The following is a 20700-nucleotide window of genomic DNA, read 5'->3' on the forward strand; positions in this document are numbered from 1 at the left end:
AACACTCTCTCCCCATTCTGCTGAATCACTTCTTCCCTCAGAAGACACTGGGAGAAGAAGGTTCTAATAAAAGATGGGAAGGAGTAGAGCTGTGACTTGGGGCTAAAATTGGGAAAGAATAGTGGGGAGCCTTTTGAGGGTTTCTGAAGGAAGGTCTTTGCTTTTAGCGTTGTAGAGGCAGGTATAATAATAAGGAGGGCAGATGCTGTGTTCTCGAAGTTCCAGAAGTTTAACAATAAGCTTTTCCCTATTAATTAATAACACATGAAAGAGGTTGTGAGGATGTGTGAAGCTCAGTAAAATTCAATGAACATGTGTTCCTTTTCTTTCTCCCTCCTTCCTTTGCTATACAATTTTATCTTTTCCTTTCCCTAAAAGTTCTCCACACCACCTTACTTCCTACTCCCTCTCCGTATGTTGGCTTTCTCTCAGTCTTTTACACTCATGTATCTTTCACTGTGATTCAATAGGAAAATTTGGGACCACAGAGGTATAGTGCACAAATAATAAAACACAATTCATCTACATTTTAAAATATTGCCTGACTTAGCTCTCTGAAGTCAGGGTCTGTTTTATTCGTCATCTAACAATGCCTAGCACATACATGGTAGTAATTCAATAAAAATTTGTTGAGTGAGTAATGAATAAATGAATGCTGCTTTTGAGGACAGTTCATTAATAAAGTTGAAATTCTAGAATGAAGGAAAACATGGACTCTAGAATGGTTGGAGGTAGACTAAAGGAAAGTTTAGGAATGTGATATGAACTATGTCAGTGGTGGAATATCTGAATAAACTCATCCCTTTTTTCTCTTTCACTTAATACTATATAAATGAATCAAAGGTAATATCTACGGGGGCCTAGAAATCTACAGTGTATGAAGGCAGTACAGGACTGATTTAGAGGCCCTATGGTACCCGAATCCCTTCTGTGTTTTTCCAGTAGCCTCAAGATGTAGCTTGCATCTCTAAAATAGCTGTCCAGCATGGCTGCTTCAGCTCTAGAATCACATCCACATTCCAGACAGAGGAATAATTTACTAGAAGAATGAGCATACACAAAGTCACTGTAGTGACATTTACTATGCACACACCAGTCCTTTTATAATCACACTAGAGGCCTAATGTACGAAATTTGTGCAAAGGGCTTGGCCCTTGCAACCCCGCCTGCCTCGGCCGGGCCTTGCAGCCCCAGCTTTATCCAGAAGGTCATCTGGACGGTTGTTCTGCTATTCAGTCTAATTAGCATATTAGCTCTTTATTATATAAGATTGGCCAAAGCTTACTAACTTGGTCACACCTACCTGAAAGGAAAGCTTTTGAGTGGCAGTATGCCCAGCTAAAGATTTGGGTGTTCATTAACCACTAGAGGCCCGGTGCATGAATTCGTGCACAGGTGGGGTCTGGCCAGCCCGCCCAGATTGGGGGCGGGGCCTCGGGTGGTTGGCCTGCTGGCCCTGAACCCTGGTCGAACTCCTGGTCAAACTCTCGGTTGAGGGATAATTTGCATATTAGCCTTTTATTATATAGGATAGAAGAAGCAGAGAACAGATGCTAGGGACAACTGGACATTTCTATCACATTGACCAGTAGATTTTCTTGGAAAAATATCAGTGATAAAAGGTAGTCAAAGAATTTATACTGTTACCTCTTAACTAAACCATTGCACTGCCTTAAAGCTGAAGTCTAACTGCCTTTAGCTTCTCCCTACAAATCAGACCATCCTAGAGGCTTCTCCTAATCTTCTAAGACAATGGTCACCAACCTTTTGGACCTCACGGACCACCGGTTGGCGAAAATCAAAGCTCAGTCACCTCATTTCCCTGCTTGCAATGTTTTGTTGTTTGTTTTTGTTTTTTAATATATTTTATTGATTTTTTACAGAGAGGAAGGGAGAGAGAGAGAGTTAGAAACATCGATGAGAGAGAAACATCGATCAGCTGCCTCCTGCACACCTCCTACTGGGGATGTGCCCGCAACCAAGGTACATGCACTTGACCGGAATCGAACCTGGGACCCTTCAGTCCGCAGGCCAATGCTCTATCCACTGAGCCAAACCAGTTACGGCAATGTTTTTAATGATCCCTTGACTTCTTCCCTCATCTGAATCCATAGCACTGCTTGTGTATTTAAAATAATTCTACCATATGTGGTTCTTTATTGGATTATAAGGCTCCTTAGGGCTTCAGTTGTGTTTCTTTTATATTTGTATACTCTGAAATACCTTGTGTAGGTTCTTGCAAAGCACTGAACTCTCTATAGATAGGTATTAAATGGAAGTTGTTCAATTCTTTGCTCCCTTTAAGGCAAAAATGTGGTTTAAAAAAAATTGTCCTCAGCCATGGCCTGATCCAACCCTCCTCTTCATTAAGGGGCTTGGGTAGATAGAAAAAAAGAAGGCTTGGAGTAGCTCTTTCAATGAGATTTGAGCCCATCTTCCAAATTATATTATTCCCTATTTTTTCATGCCTGTATATGTATATCTTTTTCCTGTTCATGTAATCTTAGGGAAAGTACCAGTAACCCCTAAATCTATTTCCTGATCTTATAACCCTCTTTACTTCCTCTGATTCACAATTATTTACCAAATGAATTCAGTGCTAGAAAAGATGGGCCATTTCTTACCCTTGGAGCTTTCAGTTTAGTAGGGGAGATTGGCTAGCCCACTAGCAATTACAGTGTCGAGACTTAAGTGCTATAGCAGAGGAAGTAAACAAAGGGGATATATAATACAGGTAGGACGGGGTCAGGGAAGGCTTCTGTAAGGCAGGGACTTCTAACTTCAGAATGAAGATGAGAAGAGGGCCAGGATTAGAGGGTACCAACTTATAGTCAGAGGGAAGAGCATGTGCACAAGTCCAGGAATGATCCCTGTGGGTGGACTGTGAAGTTCGGTAACATCGTGAGGCTGTAAAAAGGAAGGGGAGTGGTAAGTCTCACTACCTCTTCTTTAATATACACAGATTTCCTTTGCCTGTGCTCATCTTGCACACTTGTGAAAGTCACTGCTTTCACCACTTTATGCTACTACTTGGAAATACTTTAGGGCTCCATTATTGCCTCCTGGCTTGTCCAGTCTCCTCTTTTCCCTGACTTTCTAGGTGCCTTAAAACTGATCCTAACCTATTTCCCACTGTTTAATAAACTCACATCCCCCTACCAGAGCCAAGACAATCTCCTTACAGTCTCAAGTTCATCCACCTTCTTTTCTTCTCTGTGCCATTCCCCTCTACCCACCTTTCAGGTCTTTACTGATTCTCTACCCGTGGATATTTACAGTTTATGGCATTCAATTTAACACAGAATTACACATTTGCCTGGTGTTGTCCTTTGATTATTTCTGAGTCTTTTATGATCAACTGGGTTGTATGGTAAGCTTCCTGAGGGCTGGCTCTGAAGCTGCATTTTAAACCGATGAGGAAAAGAAAGCAGTGGACCTGAAGTCAGACATCTGTATTTGACTTGTAGCTCTGCCACTTATCAGTTGCATGACTGGTTTGTTGTTGGGTAATACAGGAATAATGAGATTCATCTCACAAGGCTGTTGTGAGAAATTACATAACTCTGTGTGAAATTTGTGGGCTGTAAAGCTCTGTATACATTTTATATTTCATTCCACAGTCCCTATGTAGAGTCATATTCAGTAACATCATGAGGCTGTAAAAAGGAAGGCGAGCGGTAATTATCATATATAATAAAAGCCTAATATGCAAATTGTTCTCCCGGGAGTTCGACTGCTCGCTATGACAGGTGCTGACCACCAGGGGGTGGTGCGGAACGTGGCGGGCATTGGCAACGCAGTGCTCCCAGCGGGTGGCAGTGGAGGCACTGCCTGTGCTGATGGGCCCCGAAGAGAGCAGAACCGGGGCGGGATGGTGGAGCAGGTGAGCGGGCGGCGCCGGGCCAAGGCAGGTGCAAGCACGGGCCCAATTGCGACCAGTGGTGGTGATCTCGACCACTGCCGCCCACCTCCAACTGATCACCCCGCAGACGGCAGCAGCAGGGGTCAGGGCCACCGCCCAGCTCCCAGGTGCTGAGGGAGCCGGGTGGGGGGGCCTGGCCCTGACCAATTGTCCTACAGACGGAGACCAGCAGCCAGCAGGCCCTGATCGCCCGATTGAGGCCGGGCCCCGGGCTGGGATGGGGAACTGGGGGTGGGTGGCAGCGACCACCCGCGGACAAAGGTGTGGTGAGAATGCGGGGTGTCCACTGAGCTCCCTCTCAATCCCCTGCTACCCTCCCCCAGGACATCAGGGCTTGCACCAGGGAAGCCCCTATGCTTAGGTGCTGGATGCCTGTGAGGAGCCCGCCCCACACCTGTGTGGCCTCGTCTGGGTGAGCCAGGCCGCAGCCACCGGGACCTCAAAAGCCTGTCGGGCTCCCCATGGGTTCTCGCAGGAGCCGGTCTGCAAGGCCGGCCAGGAGAGAGCACGCTGCCTGCCCGGCTTCTGTGCAGCACTGCTGGGTGGCCCAGAGGCCCACGCTGCACCCCAGCCCGCGGTGTCCGGCCACGCTCACCACATCTCTGTGTCGGGACTTGGGCACCAGGACTCAGGCAAAGGGGGGTGTGCAGGGTCAGGGGGCCCAGGTGCTGCCCAGGGCCTAGAGGTCAGCTGGGACCTGCCCTTCCACACCAGATGCTCGCACTTCAATCGCTGGCCAGGCCTAGGGACCGCACCCGTGCACAAATTTCGCGCACCGGTCTCTAGTCTATATATATAAAAGGCTAATATGCTAAGTGTCTGATCGTCCGACCCATTGCTATGACTCGCACTGACCACTGGGGGTTAGACAATGCAGTAGCTGCCGCGCTGCAGTGACTTGGCAGCAGCAGTTCTCGGGTGACGCACCCCGAAACCAGAGAGGAAGGAGCCCGATTCCTTGCAGGGCCGTGCGATTCCACCTTCAGCGTGGGTTATGTTGTTGCTGGGGCACTGTCAGCCCCGAATCTGGTTTACTGCACACTTGTATTTGCGTTCCACACCTTGTACGACAGCAACTTTGCAGAGTGTCCTCTCACACTCTGGGACCCTTCGGGGGATGTCAGATTGCCGGTTTCGGCCCGATCCCCACAGGCCAGGCCAAGGGATCCTCCCCTGCCAGAGGAACCCTGCACACTCCGCAGATGCCAGGGAGGGACCACAAGAGGTTGGCTGCCCCGCCAGCCACCGTCTAATTAACTTCCTTTCAATGTGCATGAATCCATGCACCAGGTCACTAATATAATAGATTTTATGGTTTCTTCCAAAACCTTAGGATCTTGAGAATTTCAGACATATTTTAACTCTAATACATTTTTTTCCAATCCAGGTCCTGGTTATTTTTATTCTTCCTCTGTTCACTTATTCCTACCCTATCCTCAAACTTATGGATAACATCATTTTAGACCAGCCGTGGGCAAACTACGGCCCGCGGGCCGGATCCGGCCCATTTGAAATGAAAAAAACTAAAAAAAAAAAAAAAGACCGTACCCTTTTATGTAATGATGTTTACTTTGAATTTATATTAATTCACACAAACACTCCATCCATGCTTTTGTTCCGGCCCTCCGGTCCAGTTTAAGAACCCATTGTGGCCCTCGAGTCAAAAAGTTTGCCCACCCCTGTTTTAGACAGTTGAGAAAAGAATATTTTGAGACATGAAAAAACTTAGTTGCCTAATTTAGTTGCAGAGACGGTAGAAAAGTATCCTGAAGTCATCATCTTCATGCACTATAGTTGATACACTGAAGAAATTTCCCACTGTCTTTTCCCCACCCTGTACTCTGAATGCATAAGAACATATTACTACTAGTACATAAGTGCTCTTCACACTTTTATGGGTAATCATAGTTCTAAGCAGTTTTCTGATACCCTTGCTTCACCAGAACTCATGCTTGAGTTTCACGACTCTTCTTAGAACAGATTCTCAGGTCAGGGGGGTCCTAGTAATGACTTCTTGTCAGGTACTACAGTCCAGATTCTGAGGATTCCAGAGATAGGCATCTTGCTAATGCAGGACCGGAAATTGGAGAATCAGAGAAAACAGACACATGCCTCTAAGTCCCTAGGGTCAGGAAAAGCCAAGTTAAAAGGTCATTTTATTAATTTTTACCTATTATTTGTACTAGGGGAGGAGAGAACCCAACATTCCAAGGGTTGGTTTCCTTAATATCTAAGCACTTGTGTTATCAATAAGTCTTTGATTAAATTTAAGAACCTTACTAAAGAGTTGAAGAAGTTCAGCACAGTAGACTTTAATTGAACACAATTTTAGGAAAATAACGAACATTTTCTTCCTCGCTAAGAAAGCACAGAGAGTAGATAAAGCTGCTTGATTGGGGGAAGGGAAGGTGTTAGAAAGGTGGCAACATTTTAAATTCAGTACTCATAGCATCTTGGGAAATAATTCTCACTCAAGAAAAAAGACTTAATAAAGCAAAATAATCCCTGCTACTCATAAGAATTGTTCTGAATGCTAAAATTGCCATGAATCAAGTGCATTTATTCTGGAGACCACCTTTTTGGTACAATTACTATGTTTTAAACTATGGTTTCCATTGTTCCTAACAGCATCTTTAGTCATCAGTGGCTAGGAAAAAAGTCTTTCTAGGACACTGAGCTCTGTAATCCTTAGCTAGTAGCTCTCTGAAATTCCTTGTAGAATTTAAGACCTTAACTTGCTATTTGAGTTCCCCATTTACTGCTGACATTATTGCAAATTTCTATAGAAAACAGTTTTCTTAAGCAGAGAGGGTAGAAAAGTATCCTGAAGTCATCATGTTCATGCACTAAAGCTCTGTTTCAAAGTAGGCACAAAACTAAGAATTAAGAGTATTACCAAGTGAACAGTTTGAACTCTAAATCTATATGAGACAATTTACATCTTTTCAAGGTAATCTTCAAACCCAGGTCAAAGACACTTTTCATGTTACCACTGTGCACCATTGTGTGATCCAGTACCATTTTTTAATTTCTTCAGCTGCAGATATTTTGGAATGTTTGGGGGGTTATTATTTTCTGATATAAACAGTCATGATTTAGAAGGCTTTTTTGAAAGGATCTTTTTGTACAAATACTGCTTCCATGGTTCATTTCATGTTCTGTGCCTGGTCCTGGGATTGGAGGGTCATTTTAAGTAATGGATCCTCTTTATCTTTATGGTATGTGCTCCTAGATTTCCATGTGGCAACAACTATTATTGCCTTTAAGAAATGCTTTCTTATGATCCAAGGGTACTAGAAGTAGAACTGTGTTGTTGACCCCTGTCTTACTCCAGTATATTTGCCTAGTCTCCAGAAGAATAACCACTGTTTTTTGCTATATGGAATTAATGTACTAGGAAATCATCACAGAGTACTTACTTAACTGCATACATGCAATGTGCCAGTATACTTTCAGGTCAGATTTGGTCCCTAGAACAGAAAGACAAAATTAGTCTTGTTAGAATTATACTTCTCTCTTCCATTCTACCTCCACTGGATCCTTGTCTTATTTTTGTTTTAAGACCAGGCAGGTAAGAAGGAATTAAGGCCCCTCATGTGTGAACTACTTTGTGTTGATGAATTTTCAGGGGAAATTTCACCCCCTACACTTTTATTTCTATCTCCTTTTGTAGATGGGAGTTTTTCCTAGTTCATACTTTCATTGATAGCTTAGCTTTTCGTGATTTGGCTTTATGATAGGGTCTCTGGTCAACCCCCCAGTTTCCCAAGTTCTAAGCTTTGTCTTCTGTTTCCTATGCTGCTGCTCTGGGTTACTGGGGGTCCATAGCTATCAGCCTCAGTAATCATTACCTCCTTGACTTCCTCCTATTGGTCATTTTTTACTTCTAATGATTTTTCGTTACTTTACCAGTTCACGCATACACTTTAAGTTATATTTCTTAAGAAAATATTGTTAGGTGTTTTGTCCAACATGGGTAAGAATCACTATTATGGAGGTTAGTTATTACCCTAAACTGTCAGAGTGTTGCTAACAGATCTCCTTAAAGCTTGTAGGACTAAGTACCCTTGTAGTAAAGGCTCCTGGTACCGTTATGTTCAAGTTTTTATTTCTGCTTTTTAGAATTTTTCACACACTTGCCTTGTGATTAAATGGTTAACTACCATTTTTCTTTGCTGTCAGTTTAAACAGTAGTCCCTAATCCCTCCTAAATCACTGTGGACTTAGAAACTAGATAAACAAGCTTGTTATACCTTTGTACAAAGTAAAAGTAAATTGCTTTTAAAAGAGGTAGGCCAAAGCTTTTCCTCTGAGTACAGTATATACCTTTTGGTATATAAACTCTGTGGCATCTATTTTACATCTTTTATTTTGTTTTGTTTTTAATGTTTTAAAAAATCTTTATTGTTGAAAGTATTGTATATGTCCCCTCTTTTCCCCCCCCCAACCCCCCCCGCCTTCCCCCCCCCCCCCCCCCCCTCGGGTCCTCCCATCCACCCACCCTTCCTTCCCTACCTTCCCTCCAAGTTCTGGGCTCTATTCTATGCTTCCATGTCTCTGGATCCACTTCAGTTTATTTTGTTAATTAGATTTCATATATGAGTGAGATCATGTAATACTTGTCTTTCTCTGACTGACTTATTTCACTTAACATGATGCTCTCCAGGTCCTTCCATGCTATCTCAAAGGTTAAGAGATTTTTCTTTTTTACTGTTATACTATATTTCATGGTGTAAATGTACCACAGCTTTTTTATCCACTCATTACTGATGGGCACTTGGGTGTTTCCAGATCTTAGCTATTGTAAATTGTGCTGCTATGAACATGGGGGTGCATACATTCTTTTTTTTGTTCTAGATTCTGTTCATGAGTTTGGCAAACAAAAAAAAGGTCAGTTGAGGTATAATGAGATATTACGGTCCTATATAATAAAAGCCTAATATGCAAATTGTTCAACTGGGAGTTCGACCGGGAGTTTGACCACTTGCTATGACATGCGCTGACGACCAGGGGGCAGTGCAGAAAATGGTGAGTGGCAGTGGAGGCACTGCCTGCCCTGATGGGCCCCGATGGGAGCGGGACCGTGGCTGGATGGTGGAGCAGTTGAGCAGGCAGCACCAGGCCAAGGCGGGTGTGATCGAGTCGCCAGACCAAGGTGGGGGTGTCTGCTGAGCTTGCTCTTACTCCCTCTGCTACCCTCCCCTGGGACACCAGGGCTTGCGTGCCAGGGAAGCCCCCGTGCTCAAGTGCCAGGCGCCTGCCCCACATCTGCACGGCCTCTGGCCTCTTCCGGGTGAGCCAGGCCTCAGCTGCTGGGACTGCAGGGGCCGGTTGGGCTCCCGTGGTTTCGCTCAGGAGCCAGTCTGCAAGGCCGGCCAGGAGAGAGCACACTGCCCGCCCGGCTTCTGTGCAGCGCCGCTGAGTGGCCCAGAGGCCCACACTGCACCCCGGCCCATGGTGTCTGCCGCACTCACTGCATCTCCACGTGGGGACTCCAGCACCGGGACTCAGGCGGAGGAGGGCATGCAGGGGCTCAGGTGCTGCTCAGGGCCCAGAGGTCAGCTGGGACCTGCCCTCCCATGCCAGATGCTCGCACTTCAATCACTGGCCAGGCCTAGGGGGACTGTCCCGTGCACAAATTTTGTGCACTGGGCCTCTAGTATTCTATATAATAATCAGCTATTTTGACCAAAATTACTGATTTTCAGATGTGGGAGAAAACATTTCAAGGTGTGTGTCTATAAGTCATCATTCTATTTAATCCTACCAAATAAATCACTGAATTCTGCCCTTTCCTTCCTCCCTCCCTTCCATCCTTCCTCCCTCCTTCCCTTTTTTCCCGTCCTTCCTTCATTCCTTCCTTCCTTCCTTCCTCCCTCCCTCCCTCCCTCCCTCCCTTCCTCCCTTCCTTCCTCGCTTTTGTTAATCCTCACCCAAGGATATTTTTTTCATTGATTTTTTTTTTTTAAAGAGATTTTTTTTAAAGAGAGTAATGTTTATGACTTTATCCAAAACATAATGGATGGTATTTTGGAGATTAAAAGGCAATGTTAGCATGGTAAACTGTCAAGTAGTAGAAGATATTTCTCATAACAAAATTTACAAAATTTTGTGCAGAAGATGGAATTTTAGAAGACCTTTGAAAGAAGTTATGAAAATGTATCTTTAGTGAAATTGTGAGGAAAGAATGTTTTTAAGTGTCAGGAAGAAATGTATAAAGACTCATAAGGGAGCACAAGTAGGTAAATGAAATAAAGAAAATTAGAATAGGATTAACATGTATAGAGCAGGTAGTAGCTAGGGAGAGGGGATATTGAGAGATGCTATGGAGCATTTTTATTTTGCCAGTATGCTCAATGGGGAGCCAGTTCAAATTTTCTGGAGAGGGATGGTGTTCTAATGATTTGGGTGGTCATAGAGGATTGGGTGAGCAGTCAGTCATACAGAAGAAATTGCAGGGAATATAATTAAGAGGAAGATACAGAAGGATAAAGAAAAGAACTAATAATAGTCCCTTGGCCTCCTTCCTGATGGACACACAATCATTGGAATATTAACTGTAGAAAGGAAACTAAAACATTATTAGGTGGCATAATATCCCACAACATATAGTATAGTGAAAGGAACATGGCTTGAGTTCTAACCTTTACTCAGGCCCCTGCTGGCTATATGACCTGGGTTAGACACTTAATCTCTTTGTCTCATAGTTTCCCATTTCTAAAGTAAAAATCGTCTACCTAAAGGGTTATTATTAGGGTTAAATGAATTAAATTTTTTGTAAAATGCTTTATAAGAGTGCCTGATACATACTTACCACAACATATTAGCTATTCTATTAATAATTAATAATATCAAATCTGAAACTATGAAGTATGATATCTGTCTAGTTACAGAATCAAGTTTTAGATTAAAATCTGAGTTATTTTAAAGCTCTCCGTCAACTGTCACTCAGTACCTAACTGCTACAATAACATTCAGATGTTCAGCATAACACAGAATCCTGCTCTTCAAGTGCTTTGTACCTCTTGCCTTTGTAGTTTTAAGCCATTTCTCATTCTACATACCCTTTTTTTGAGCAAAATGAGTATAGTGTGTAGATCAGTATAAGAAATTAGAAGAGGGATGAGGGAGTAGAAAGGAAGAAGATATGGATATTGTTATCAAAGACAGAGTAGGAAGAAAAAAAATGGTTCATAATAGATGCTTCATTAATACTGGGCGAATGAATAGGTTCACTATATCCATACATATAGAGGTTCATGAATTTAACATCCCATGGTGTATGTGCTAAGTAATTAATGAAACTTTCAGTAAGAGTTGGATGGATACTGTTTTAAATTATTAAGGTGTAAGAGCCTAAAGAAAACATGAGTGGGATATACAGTGTTTCTTTCCTAGATGATGTTTTGAAACTATATTTTTTCTTGATTCACTATACTAGGTGTATCGGTTAATAATGATGGATTTTGTAATCAAAGAAAACATGATAATTTCAAGAGAAATATCAAAAGTGCTTTATTCAAAGTAATGTCCATTGCTAGCTACACATTTTCCCCATCTTTCAGGTAATTTGTGGATACCATCCCAATAGAACTCTTTTTGTTTTGAGGCAAACCATTCAGAGACCCAATTTTCCACTTCTTTGTACGTTTTTTCGTACATTTTGAAGTGCTGCTCAGAAAGTACATGTGCCATCAATTGGACGAAGTAGTAATCTGAAGGACCAAGGTGTGGGGGGCGGGGGGAGGGTGGTAATACTTTCCAGGCAAGATCTTTTAACGTGTCTTTAACTGGTTTTGAAGTGTGTGATGGTGCATCATCATGAAGCAAAATTACTTTGCCGTGTCTTCTGGCACATTCTGGTCATTTCACAATCAAAGTGTGGTTCAAATTGATTATCTGTTGTCAGTAGTGATCAGTAGTGATTAATGGTTTCACCTGGTTTTAGAAGTTCATAATACACCACACCTTCCTGATCCCACAAAACGCAGAGCATTGTCGTCTTTCTGAAGCGATTTGGCCTTGCAGTCAATGTTGATGGTTGACCTGGATCAACCCATGATTCTGTGCATTTGGGATTCTCAAATTAAATCCACTTTTCATCGTCAGTCACAATTCAATGCAAAAAACTTTCGTGCCGTTGAAACAACATTTTACTGCTGACTTTTCGGTTTTCCATTTGTCTTTTGTTCAGTTGTAGTGATCAGTAGTGATTAATGGTTTCACCTGGTTTTAGAAGTTCATAATACACCACACCTTCCTGATCCCACAAAACGCAGAGCATTGTCGTCTTTCTGAAGCGATTTGGCCTTGCAGTCAATGTTGATGGTTGACCTGGATCAACCCATGATTCTGTGCATTTGGGATTCTCAAATTAAATCCACTTTTCATCGTCAGTCACAATTCAATGCAAAAAACTTTCGTGCCGTTGAAACAACATTTTACTGCTGACTTTTCGGTTTTCCATTTGTCTTTTGTTCAGTTGATGTAGCACCCATTTTCCTTCCTTTAAAATCTTTCCCATTGCTTGTAAACGATTGGAAATTGTTTGTTGAGCAACGTTTAATCTTTCTGCAAGTTGTTTTTGAGTTTGACACACATCTTCATCCAATGCTTGTAGTTGTTGGTCTTCAAACTTTTTTCAGTTGACCTGGACGTTCTTTGTCTTTCACATCGAAATTATCACTTTTAAAGCATTTAAAGTTAAACCATTGTTCACAAGTATCTTGAGATGGAGCATGTTCACCATAAGCTTCCCAAAATATACGATAATTTTTTCTTCATAATAATGAATTAAAACTTCCTGCAAATGCTCTTTTTTTGGCACAAAATTCGACATTTTTAAGCGTAAAAATATCTATGATGTTAACACCTTCAGAAAATTTGAAATATGAAGTTTTGAAGCTTGCTGTCAATACAACAAAATAGCATACATATCAAATCGGATATGTATCAACATATGTGTAACTCCATCTATTGAAAAAAATCCACATTATTAACTGGTACACCCAGTAGTTCAGTTATCTGTGACAATTGAGGATAGAGGAAAAGAATAAAGTAAGGATATCACTGATAAATAAAACCTAAAACTAGTCTCCAAACATTATCTAATTTTCTCCCACCTTCCAAGGGGTATACAGAATACAATAAAATATTGAGAGAAAGTATACATATATACAGTTTGACAGCAAACTACCGTACTAGTAGCAAACCAGTGTTTTTTATAGTATACTAAAGGCCTGGTGCACAAATTTGTGGATGGGTGCGGTCCCTCGGCCTGGCCAGCGATCGGGGCTGATTGGGGGGCTGGCCGGTCGGGGGAAGGGACCCTGGTGGGTTGGCTGGCTGGCCCCCCAACCGGGGTCTATCAGGGGGGCCGGCCAGCTAGGGGGAGGGACCATGGGAAGGTGGCTGTGGGAGCACATTGACCAACAGGGGGAAGTTCCTGCATTGAGTGTCTGCCCCCTGGTGGTCAGTGTGCATCATAGCTACTGGTCGTTCTGGTTGTTCGGTCATAACAGTCACTTAGGCTTTTATATATATAGACTAGAGGCCCAGTGCATGAAATTCGTGTGGGTAGGGTCTCTAGGCCTGGCCAGTGAACAGGGCCGATCGGGTGGCCTTCTGGCTGCCGACCAGGGCCTCCCTTCCCCGGCTGCTGGCTGCTGGTCGGGGCCTTCCTTTGTTCCGTGCCGCCCCTTGGTGGTCAGCGCACGTCATAGCGAGGGATCAACCTCCCAGTCTCCTGGTCAAAATCCTGCGGGGACACTTTGCATATTGGCCTTTTATATATATAGATGTTGAATTCAAGAGATAATTGATTACATAATAGGTCAAGCTGATCTACATGAAATAACTTTTTTTAGAGAACTACACCAGCAAATGGTTTAAGCAGTACTTAAAGAAAAAAATAAAAGGTGGCTTTTGAAGATTTTTACAAAAATATTGGAAACTGCCTTAGAACACTATAAATTTGGCACGTCAAAAGCAAAATGAAGAAAATTGTTATTGTTTTACAGTGTTTTTGTGTCTTTGTTGCAAGTAATACTTTGTCAGTTTGAGCAATACTGAGAATTTCACCAAACAGTGTAGTAATGACATCTGTAACTCTTTGAAAAATCCCTTCTGCATTCTCAGAAAACTTGCTCCTCTCAAAGCAGGATATGTATTGAGTGATAGAAATAAAGAGGAAAAATTGCATGGAATGGTACTATGCAATTTGTTCAGTTTGCTTGCTTGTGTTGAAGGTTGTATTTTTATGTCATTGTTTTTACTCATATTTTACATTTTTGGATTTGTACTGTAGCATTTTTGAGGGATGGTCCCCCTCCATGAATTTTAGAAATTGAGTATTGGGGAATTAAAAAATAAAGAATTAATTCTTATAGATATTCCCACCCTTATACTCTATCCACAAGCAATAAAAAAAAATTTCCACAAAGTTCTATATTTTATTACAAATACACTAATATTTTAAACATAACTTTAATGTACATCATATCTGATATAGTGAGGATGAAAACAAAATTATCAATGTTATTAAAATCTGATATATTTTGATAAGGGTCGGTGAAGAGATTTTATCTTTATTACTTTTAACCCAGTACAGTACATTGTGTTTTATTACTTTTGCTCTGCTCTAACATTATATAATTTAAAACAAACAAACAAAACTGAATGAAGATTGGACCTCATTGGTATCTGGAGCGGTTGAGTCCTTACCTGTTTGTCTGCTTTATGATTGGCTGAAAGCTGTTGCTAAGCTTGTTTTTTTCTTCTTAGGAAAAGTTAAAAGTTAAGTGTGACCTATTTGAACTACATCCTGCTGTTTTTGACTCTGCTTTGCTCTCTGTCCTGATCCACATACTTTCTTTTATCTTTTGAAGCTTAGATATTATTTTAAAACAGCAGTTTATAAACTTAGTGTGCAGTGTTTTAAGGTTTTAATTGTATATTTATAATGCACAAATTAAAGTACTGTGGTTTAGTTTTTAAAATATTTTAATATTTGAAAGTTGAATTTTCTGACATAAAGCAAGTTCTAATTGTAGAGAGCAAATACATTATTTTAAAACTTGCTTGTTGCCCTAACCGGTTTGGCTCAGTGCATAGAGCATTTAGTCTGCAGACTGGAGGGTCCCGGGTTCGGTTCTAGTCAAGGGCATGTACTTCAGTTGCAGGCTCCTCCCTGGCCCGGGCCTTGGTACGGGCTCATGCAGGAGGCAACCAATCGATGAGTTTCTTTCATATCAGTATTTCCCAGTGTCTTTTCCTCTCTCTTCCACTCTCTCTAAAAATTAGTGGAAAAATATCCTCGAGTGAGGATTAAAAAATAATAATAAAAAATAAAAACCTCCCTGTTAAAAACACAAAAGATTCTTTGGATATCAATAATATCCTTAGTGTTAATTTTTTAAAAAATTTCCAAAGTATTTCACTGAAAAATTTATTAGGTCAATTTTTTGTGATCCAGGATAAAAGCTATTAAAGATCCTATTGGCATGTATGTCACTGAGGATAAGGTGGACTTAACTCATGTTTTCTGGAAAAGGGCTAGAAGATTGATAATCCTTTCATTTATAGACCAGTTCCAGGACAGGCTAAATGAAAGTTTACTGTAAGGCAAGTTTGGTTTGTAATTCAGTATATCATTGTGAAATGTGATTCTATGAGCTTTTCCTCTCTAAGGCTCTATCTGGCATTGATGGGAATCAGACTTTGAACCAGATCCCCCCAGCACTCTGCTGGAACAAGCAGAATCTTTAGAGCATGCCTGAACCTTAAAGCCTGACCCAAGACTTGGGTGAATAATGTAAGGAGTGATAGACTAACATGTATCCTCCAAACCTACTATGAGAGTGCTAGCGTGCAGATCAAATAAAAACTGGCATTTTTATTAATAAACTAGTGACCTGGTGCACGAATTCGTGCACATTGAAAGGAAATTAATTAGAAGAAATATTTTAATATCGCTATTCGCCCTTTCTCTATAATAGAAGTGTCAACCAAATTCACGATCGACAATGACAGATCGAAACACACCCATGCGACATAGATAGGGAGGTCAGCATAGCTGTTATAATTTGATTAAAAGATTTTAGATTATCATCATTGGGATTTTGTTTCTTTGACTCAAAATTATCTTTAGTATGAATAAAACATTCAAAAGTCAGACATGATTAAGCTAATGACTCATCAATATACATTTAGCCCAAACATTTTAACCATGGGTAAATTCAATTTTATAAAAGAAATAGATACTTCAGTGTTGAGTTCCATCAAGTCTGTGGAGTCAGGATAAGTTGAAGATATTAGGTTTGGTTTTTACCTATTTTGAAGAGATAAATTTTTTAAATATTATGCCAGACTAATATATAATTATAGGTTATATATTAAAACCAGTTCTTTCCTGTGCCCACTAACAGAAGTTTGAGAATTTAAAAACTATTTTCAGTCTGACTAGTGTGGCTCAGTGGTTGAGCATCAACCCATGAACCAGGTCATGGTTCAATTCCTGGTCAGGGCACATGTTCCCGTTGCTGGCTCAATCCCCAGTAGGGGTTTGCAGGAGGCAGCCTATCAGTGTTTCTCATCATTGATGTTTCTATCTCACTCTCACTCTCCCTTCCTTTCTCTGAAATCAATAAAAAAAAAAAAACACAAACAAAAACCATGTCTTTAAAAAACATATATTTTCACATGTTTTTAGGTATAGATGAAATCTAGCCCCTTGATTACTATTTTAGCCCTGGCCAGGTAGCGCAGTTGGATAGAATGTCGTCCCAATAGGCCAAGGTTGTGGGTTTGATCCCGGTCTGGACACACATAAGCATCAACCTGTGAATGTATAAAGTGGAACAAGAAATCAATGTCTCTCTCTCTCTCTCTCTCTCTCTAATCAATAAATATTTTTTAAATTATGCCATATAGTTAGTATATATGCATAGTCTGAGAGCTCCGTTGTTTTTTTTCAGTTTGTATCATTTCTTTTTTTCCTTCTTTAAAACCATCAGTAGCTCCTAAGAAAATGTGGGATAAAGTACTCTTAATTTCCTACTACATTCACCTTTTTCCTGTATTTCATCCTATTCCAAATTAAACCTATTCCTTCTTATGTAATTCAACAATGATGCCAAAAAGTAATTAGCCTCTAAAAGTTGTAGTATTTCTGCATAAATTCTCCCATTTAATTTTTATATCTCAACAGACACTTTCCTGTCATTTCACCTTGGATAGGCCAGAGGATGTTTAAAATCAAACTTGGTTACAAAACATTTATGAATCTTGTCAAACAATGGTATGTATACAGGCAGTGTCTGACCTATATAGCTGCTATCTTGGTGTTGTGAAAGAGAGCAGGCACAGAAAAAAAATCAAAGAAGCTTGGGAGTATCTGTGGATTCCCAAGAAGATGGGGAGAGACTATGAAAAATAGAGGCTGCTTAGCAGAATTGAACCCAAGGACAATCTGATTCCTATGCAGAGCCTGCCTGCTTACAGTGGCCCCAAAGCCTTCTAAAATGTTCATCTAGATGGCCCACATCTTTTATAAACTGAATATTGAACTTGAAATTCATTATTATACTTTTAATTGAGTTAAGCTTTTTTTTTTTAATGGAAACATCTCTGCAGAATTCATTGATTCAGTACATAATTATTGAAGGTCTGTGTGCTGGCATTAGGGCATTGGAAATACAGCAGTGAACAAAAAAAGCAAACATTCTGATTTTATGGCGCTTACATTCTATTGAGACAGACTAAATAAATAAATTAGTATGAGATATCAGCCTCCATAAAATAAAAAGAGTGAGTTAACCCTGTTTTCTTCTTAATACCTACCAGTTATTCTCTCTAAGAGGAATAGGGATAATATAAGGAGCATTTAAAAGTTTGGATAGACTCCCGTGAGTTACTTATTGAAAGAGCATTGGGTAAGTAGCATAAAGTCACCAAATGCCTGGGAAGAAACACTGAGAAGGCGGACAGGATAGAGAAATAGAGAAGCAAAGCTCTCAAAGACCAAGATCACTCATTCCATGATTTCTGTTTATTTGTGGGGTTTTGGTGTTTGTTTGTTTTGTTTTTTAACCAGATCTCACCCTGAGTATAAACAAGGGAGCTACATTTTTCTTTCTTCCTGTCCTCTTCACTTCTCCTCACAGTCAAGAACTTAGGCTAATGCATATTTTTCAAAAAATTTTAAATATTCATTAAAAGAAGTAGCCCAGCTTCTGCTGCTTTGGGTTCAGACAGACCTGGGTTCTAATCTCTGGTTGCATTTTTCTACTTTTATATTCTTGGACAAGTTACCCATACTTTATGAATTTCTGTTTTATAAGTGTGTAAAACAAATAATTATATCTGTCTTATAGGTATAAAGTGCTTAGTGTCTGATATGTAGGTCTTCATAAGTTACTGGTCTTACTGTCATTAGCCTATTACTGTCATAACTATTTTTGTTATCATTATCATTGATAGGTTATTATCATTAACCTGACCATGATTGAACATGCTTTTTCTTTGGGGGAAAGTAATTTTCTAATTTAAAACCACCAACACTGCTTAGAATATTGTACTTCTTATTTTCAAATATGGGTGATGGATGGCCTGTATTTTTTGAAGCCTATGTGGAGATTTAAAACTGCATTTCTAAAAGAAGAAACCCTATACTAAGAGAGTAAATCTTAAAAGTTCTCATCACAAGAAAAAAATATTTTGTGACTATGTAGGGTGACAGATGTTAATTAGATTTATTGTGGTGATCATTTTGAAATATATACAAATATTGAATCATGTTATACACCTGAAACTAATATAATGTTGTTGGTCAATTATTCTTGAATTAAAAATAAGCAAAAGAAAAAACCTTGAGAGAGAGCAAAGATTTGTCAATATTCTTGCTCCTTTATAAGTCATGTAATTCTAAAAATTAAATTGAAGAAGTGAAAAAAAGTAGAAGACAAATAAGCACAAGTAAAATTAAAGTTCAGTGCTAAAAGGATCTCAGTGTACCCAAAACATGATGTTGAAAGGAAAAAAGTGCTTAACAGACAAGCTATATATACAAAAACAGGAAGATATCAGCTAGAGAAGAAATATCTTGACAAAATTAGCAAGCAGAAGTAATCTTATAAACCAGCACTCATTCTAAATGAAATGTTTTAAATGACAATGGGACATTTTTAAATAACATGCTTAAACCACATAAATGTAATGAATCCCACTCCCACTCTTAAAGTTATTTGGTTTAATGGCTAAAACCACTGCTCTTTGTGTTTTCTAATCAATTATTAAATATAATTCCAACTCTAATGAATAGATCTTTAAATCGGTAGTACTTCAATATAATTCCTTGGGTTAATGAGAAAATTTAAGGTTTAACAGGTGGTCCATGAAAGTGTGATTATGCCTTTTGGCCTGATTAGTAAGTATTCTTTCTACTAAAATCTATCCTTTTTTATGAATTGGCTAAATTTTTTCAAGACAAATGATTAATTAGGGAAAACACTTGGATCCGGATAGCAGGTAATTTGAGATTTATCTCCTAAATTTCAAAGACAAAAGAATGAGGTGTGATTTTCTTTTTCAAGAAACTTATGTTGGAGAAACAAACATTCCTCCCCTTTGCTCCATCCCCACTGTTTCCAGACCAGCCTTTTCCCTTGCCAGAATCGCCTCAACACCCTTCCTAACTCATCTTCCTGCCTCCAGTTTTGCCTTTTCCAATATATTTTGCTAAACCTTAGCTGAAATGCAAATTTGATACCATTCTACTCTTTAAAATTTGAATAACTCCACAGTATACTTAAGAATGAAATGTATTTCCCCTAATGACTCTTTAACACAGCATGTCAAACTAAAAGGCTAACACTGGCCAAATAAACAAGGTTTAGTTTATGTGGGTCACAAAAAAACAAAAGCTTCAATTTTCATAGAAATGTAGGTTTATTTCGATAGAGACATGCTGAATACAAAGGGCTGAAATAAATGAGTAATCCTATCTAAAAATAGACAAACATGGTAATTGACCGTACCTTCGCTACGCCTCCCATTGGCTAATCAGCGAGATATGCAAATTAACCGTCAACAAAGATGGCGGTTAATTTGCATATTTTGGCCGGAAGTGGCGGAGCAAGACTGAAGGCGGCTCCGGCCAGAGCAGCGAAGGCTTGAAGGCGGCTCCAGCCGGAGTGAAGGCCTGGGTCCTGGGTGCCAGAGGAAAACTGGTGCCGGCAGCCAGGGGAAGGGAAGGCCTATTGCACGAATCTTTTCGTGCAACAGGCCTCTAGTTATTAAAATAAGAGAACATTTTAATAAAAATTTTATTTTTTCTTGAACATTAACTTACCAGACACTGAATAACTGCACAAATTAATAAGTGTAATGCCAATAAAACTATTTTTCTTGTTCCCCACAAGCGAAATATTTCCTGTTGTGCACACCAAACAAGTTAGTCCAAGACTAATGACGTGGCAATCGGCTGCTAAAATGTTCGCTGCTAGTGTTAGTGGAGAGAAATGGTGCGCCTGTGTGTAAGGCACATAAGGGAAATGAATGCAACACGATTATAGTAATCAGTCATTGAACTTTGTAGTTCATCTACACTAATAAAAGAGAAACATGGTAATTGGCGTACGACCGCTACCCTTCCCATTGGCTAATCAGGGAGATATGTAAATTAACTGACAGCCAAGATGGCGGCCGGCAGCCAGGCAGCTGGAAGCGAGCAGGGAGGCTTGCTTCCTTCATTGAAGGAGGAAGCCAACGTTCCCCGCCTG

At 40.3% G+C, this 20700-nt stretch overlaps 1 protein-coding gene across 2 annotated transcripts in view; it reads left to right on the forward strand.

Annotated features, from left to right (window-relative positions):
* SESN1 (sestrin 1) overlaps window positions 1–20700 on the forward strand; it is a 100419-nt gene that overhangs the window by 48937 nt on the left and 30782 nt on the right. The window contains exon 1 of one of the 2 annotated variants that reach the window (XM_014531331.1): window positions 17130–17219. The exons of the other annotated variant lie outside the window; for it this stretch is intronic. Within the exon in view, the coding sequence (XP_014386817.1) occupies window positions 17217–17219 (3 nt within the window). The 5' untranslated portion in view covers window positions 17130–17216. Of the gene's footprint in view, window positions 1–17129; window positions 17220–20700 lie in introns of those variants that run through there. 2 annotated transcript variants of the gene reach the window in all.

Source organism: Myotis brandtii, unplaced genomic scaffold (assembly GCF_000412655.1).
Source record: "Myotis brandtii unplaced genomic scaffold, ASM41265v1 scaffold8, whole genome shotgun sequence".
NCBI lineage: Eukaryota > Metazoa > Chordata > Mammalia > Chiroptera > Vespertilionidae > Myotis > Myotis brandtii.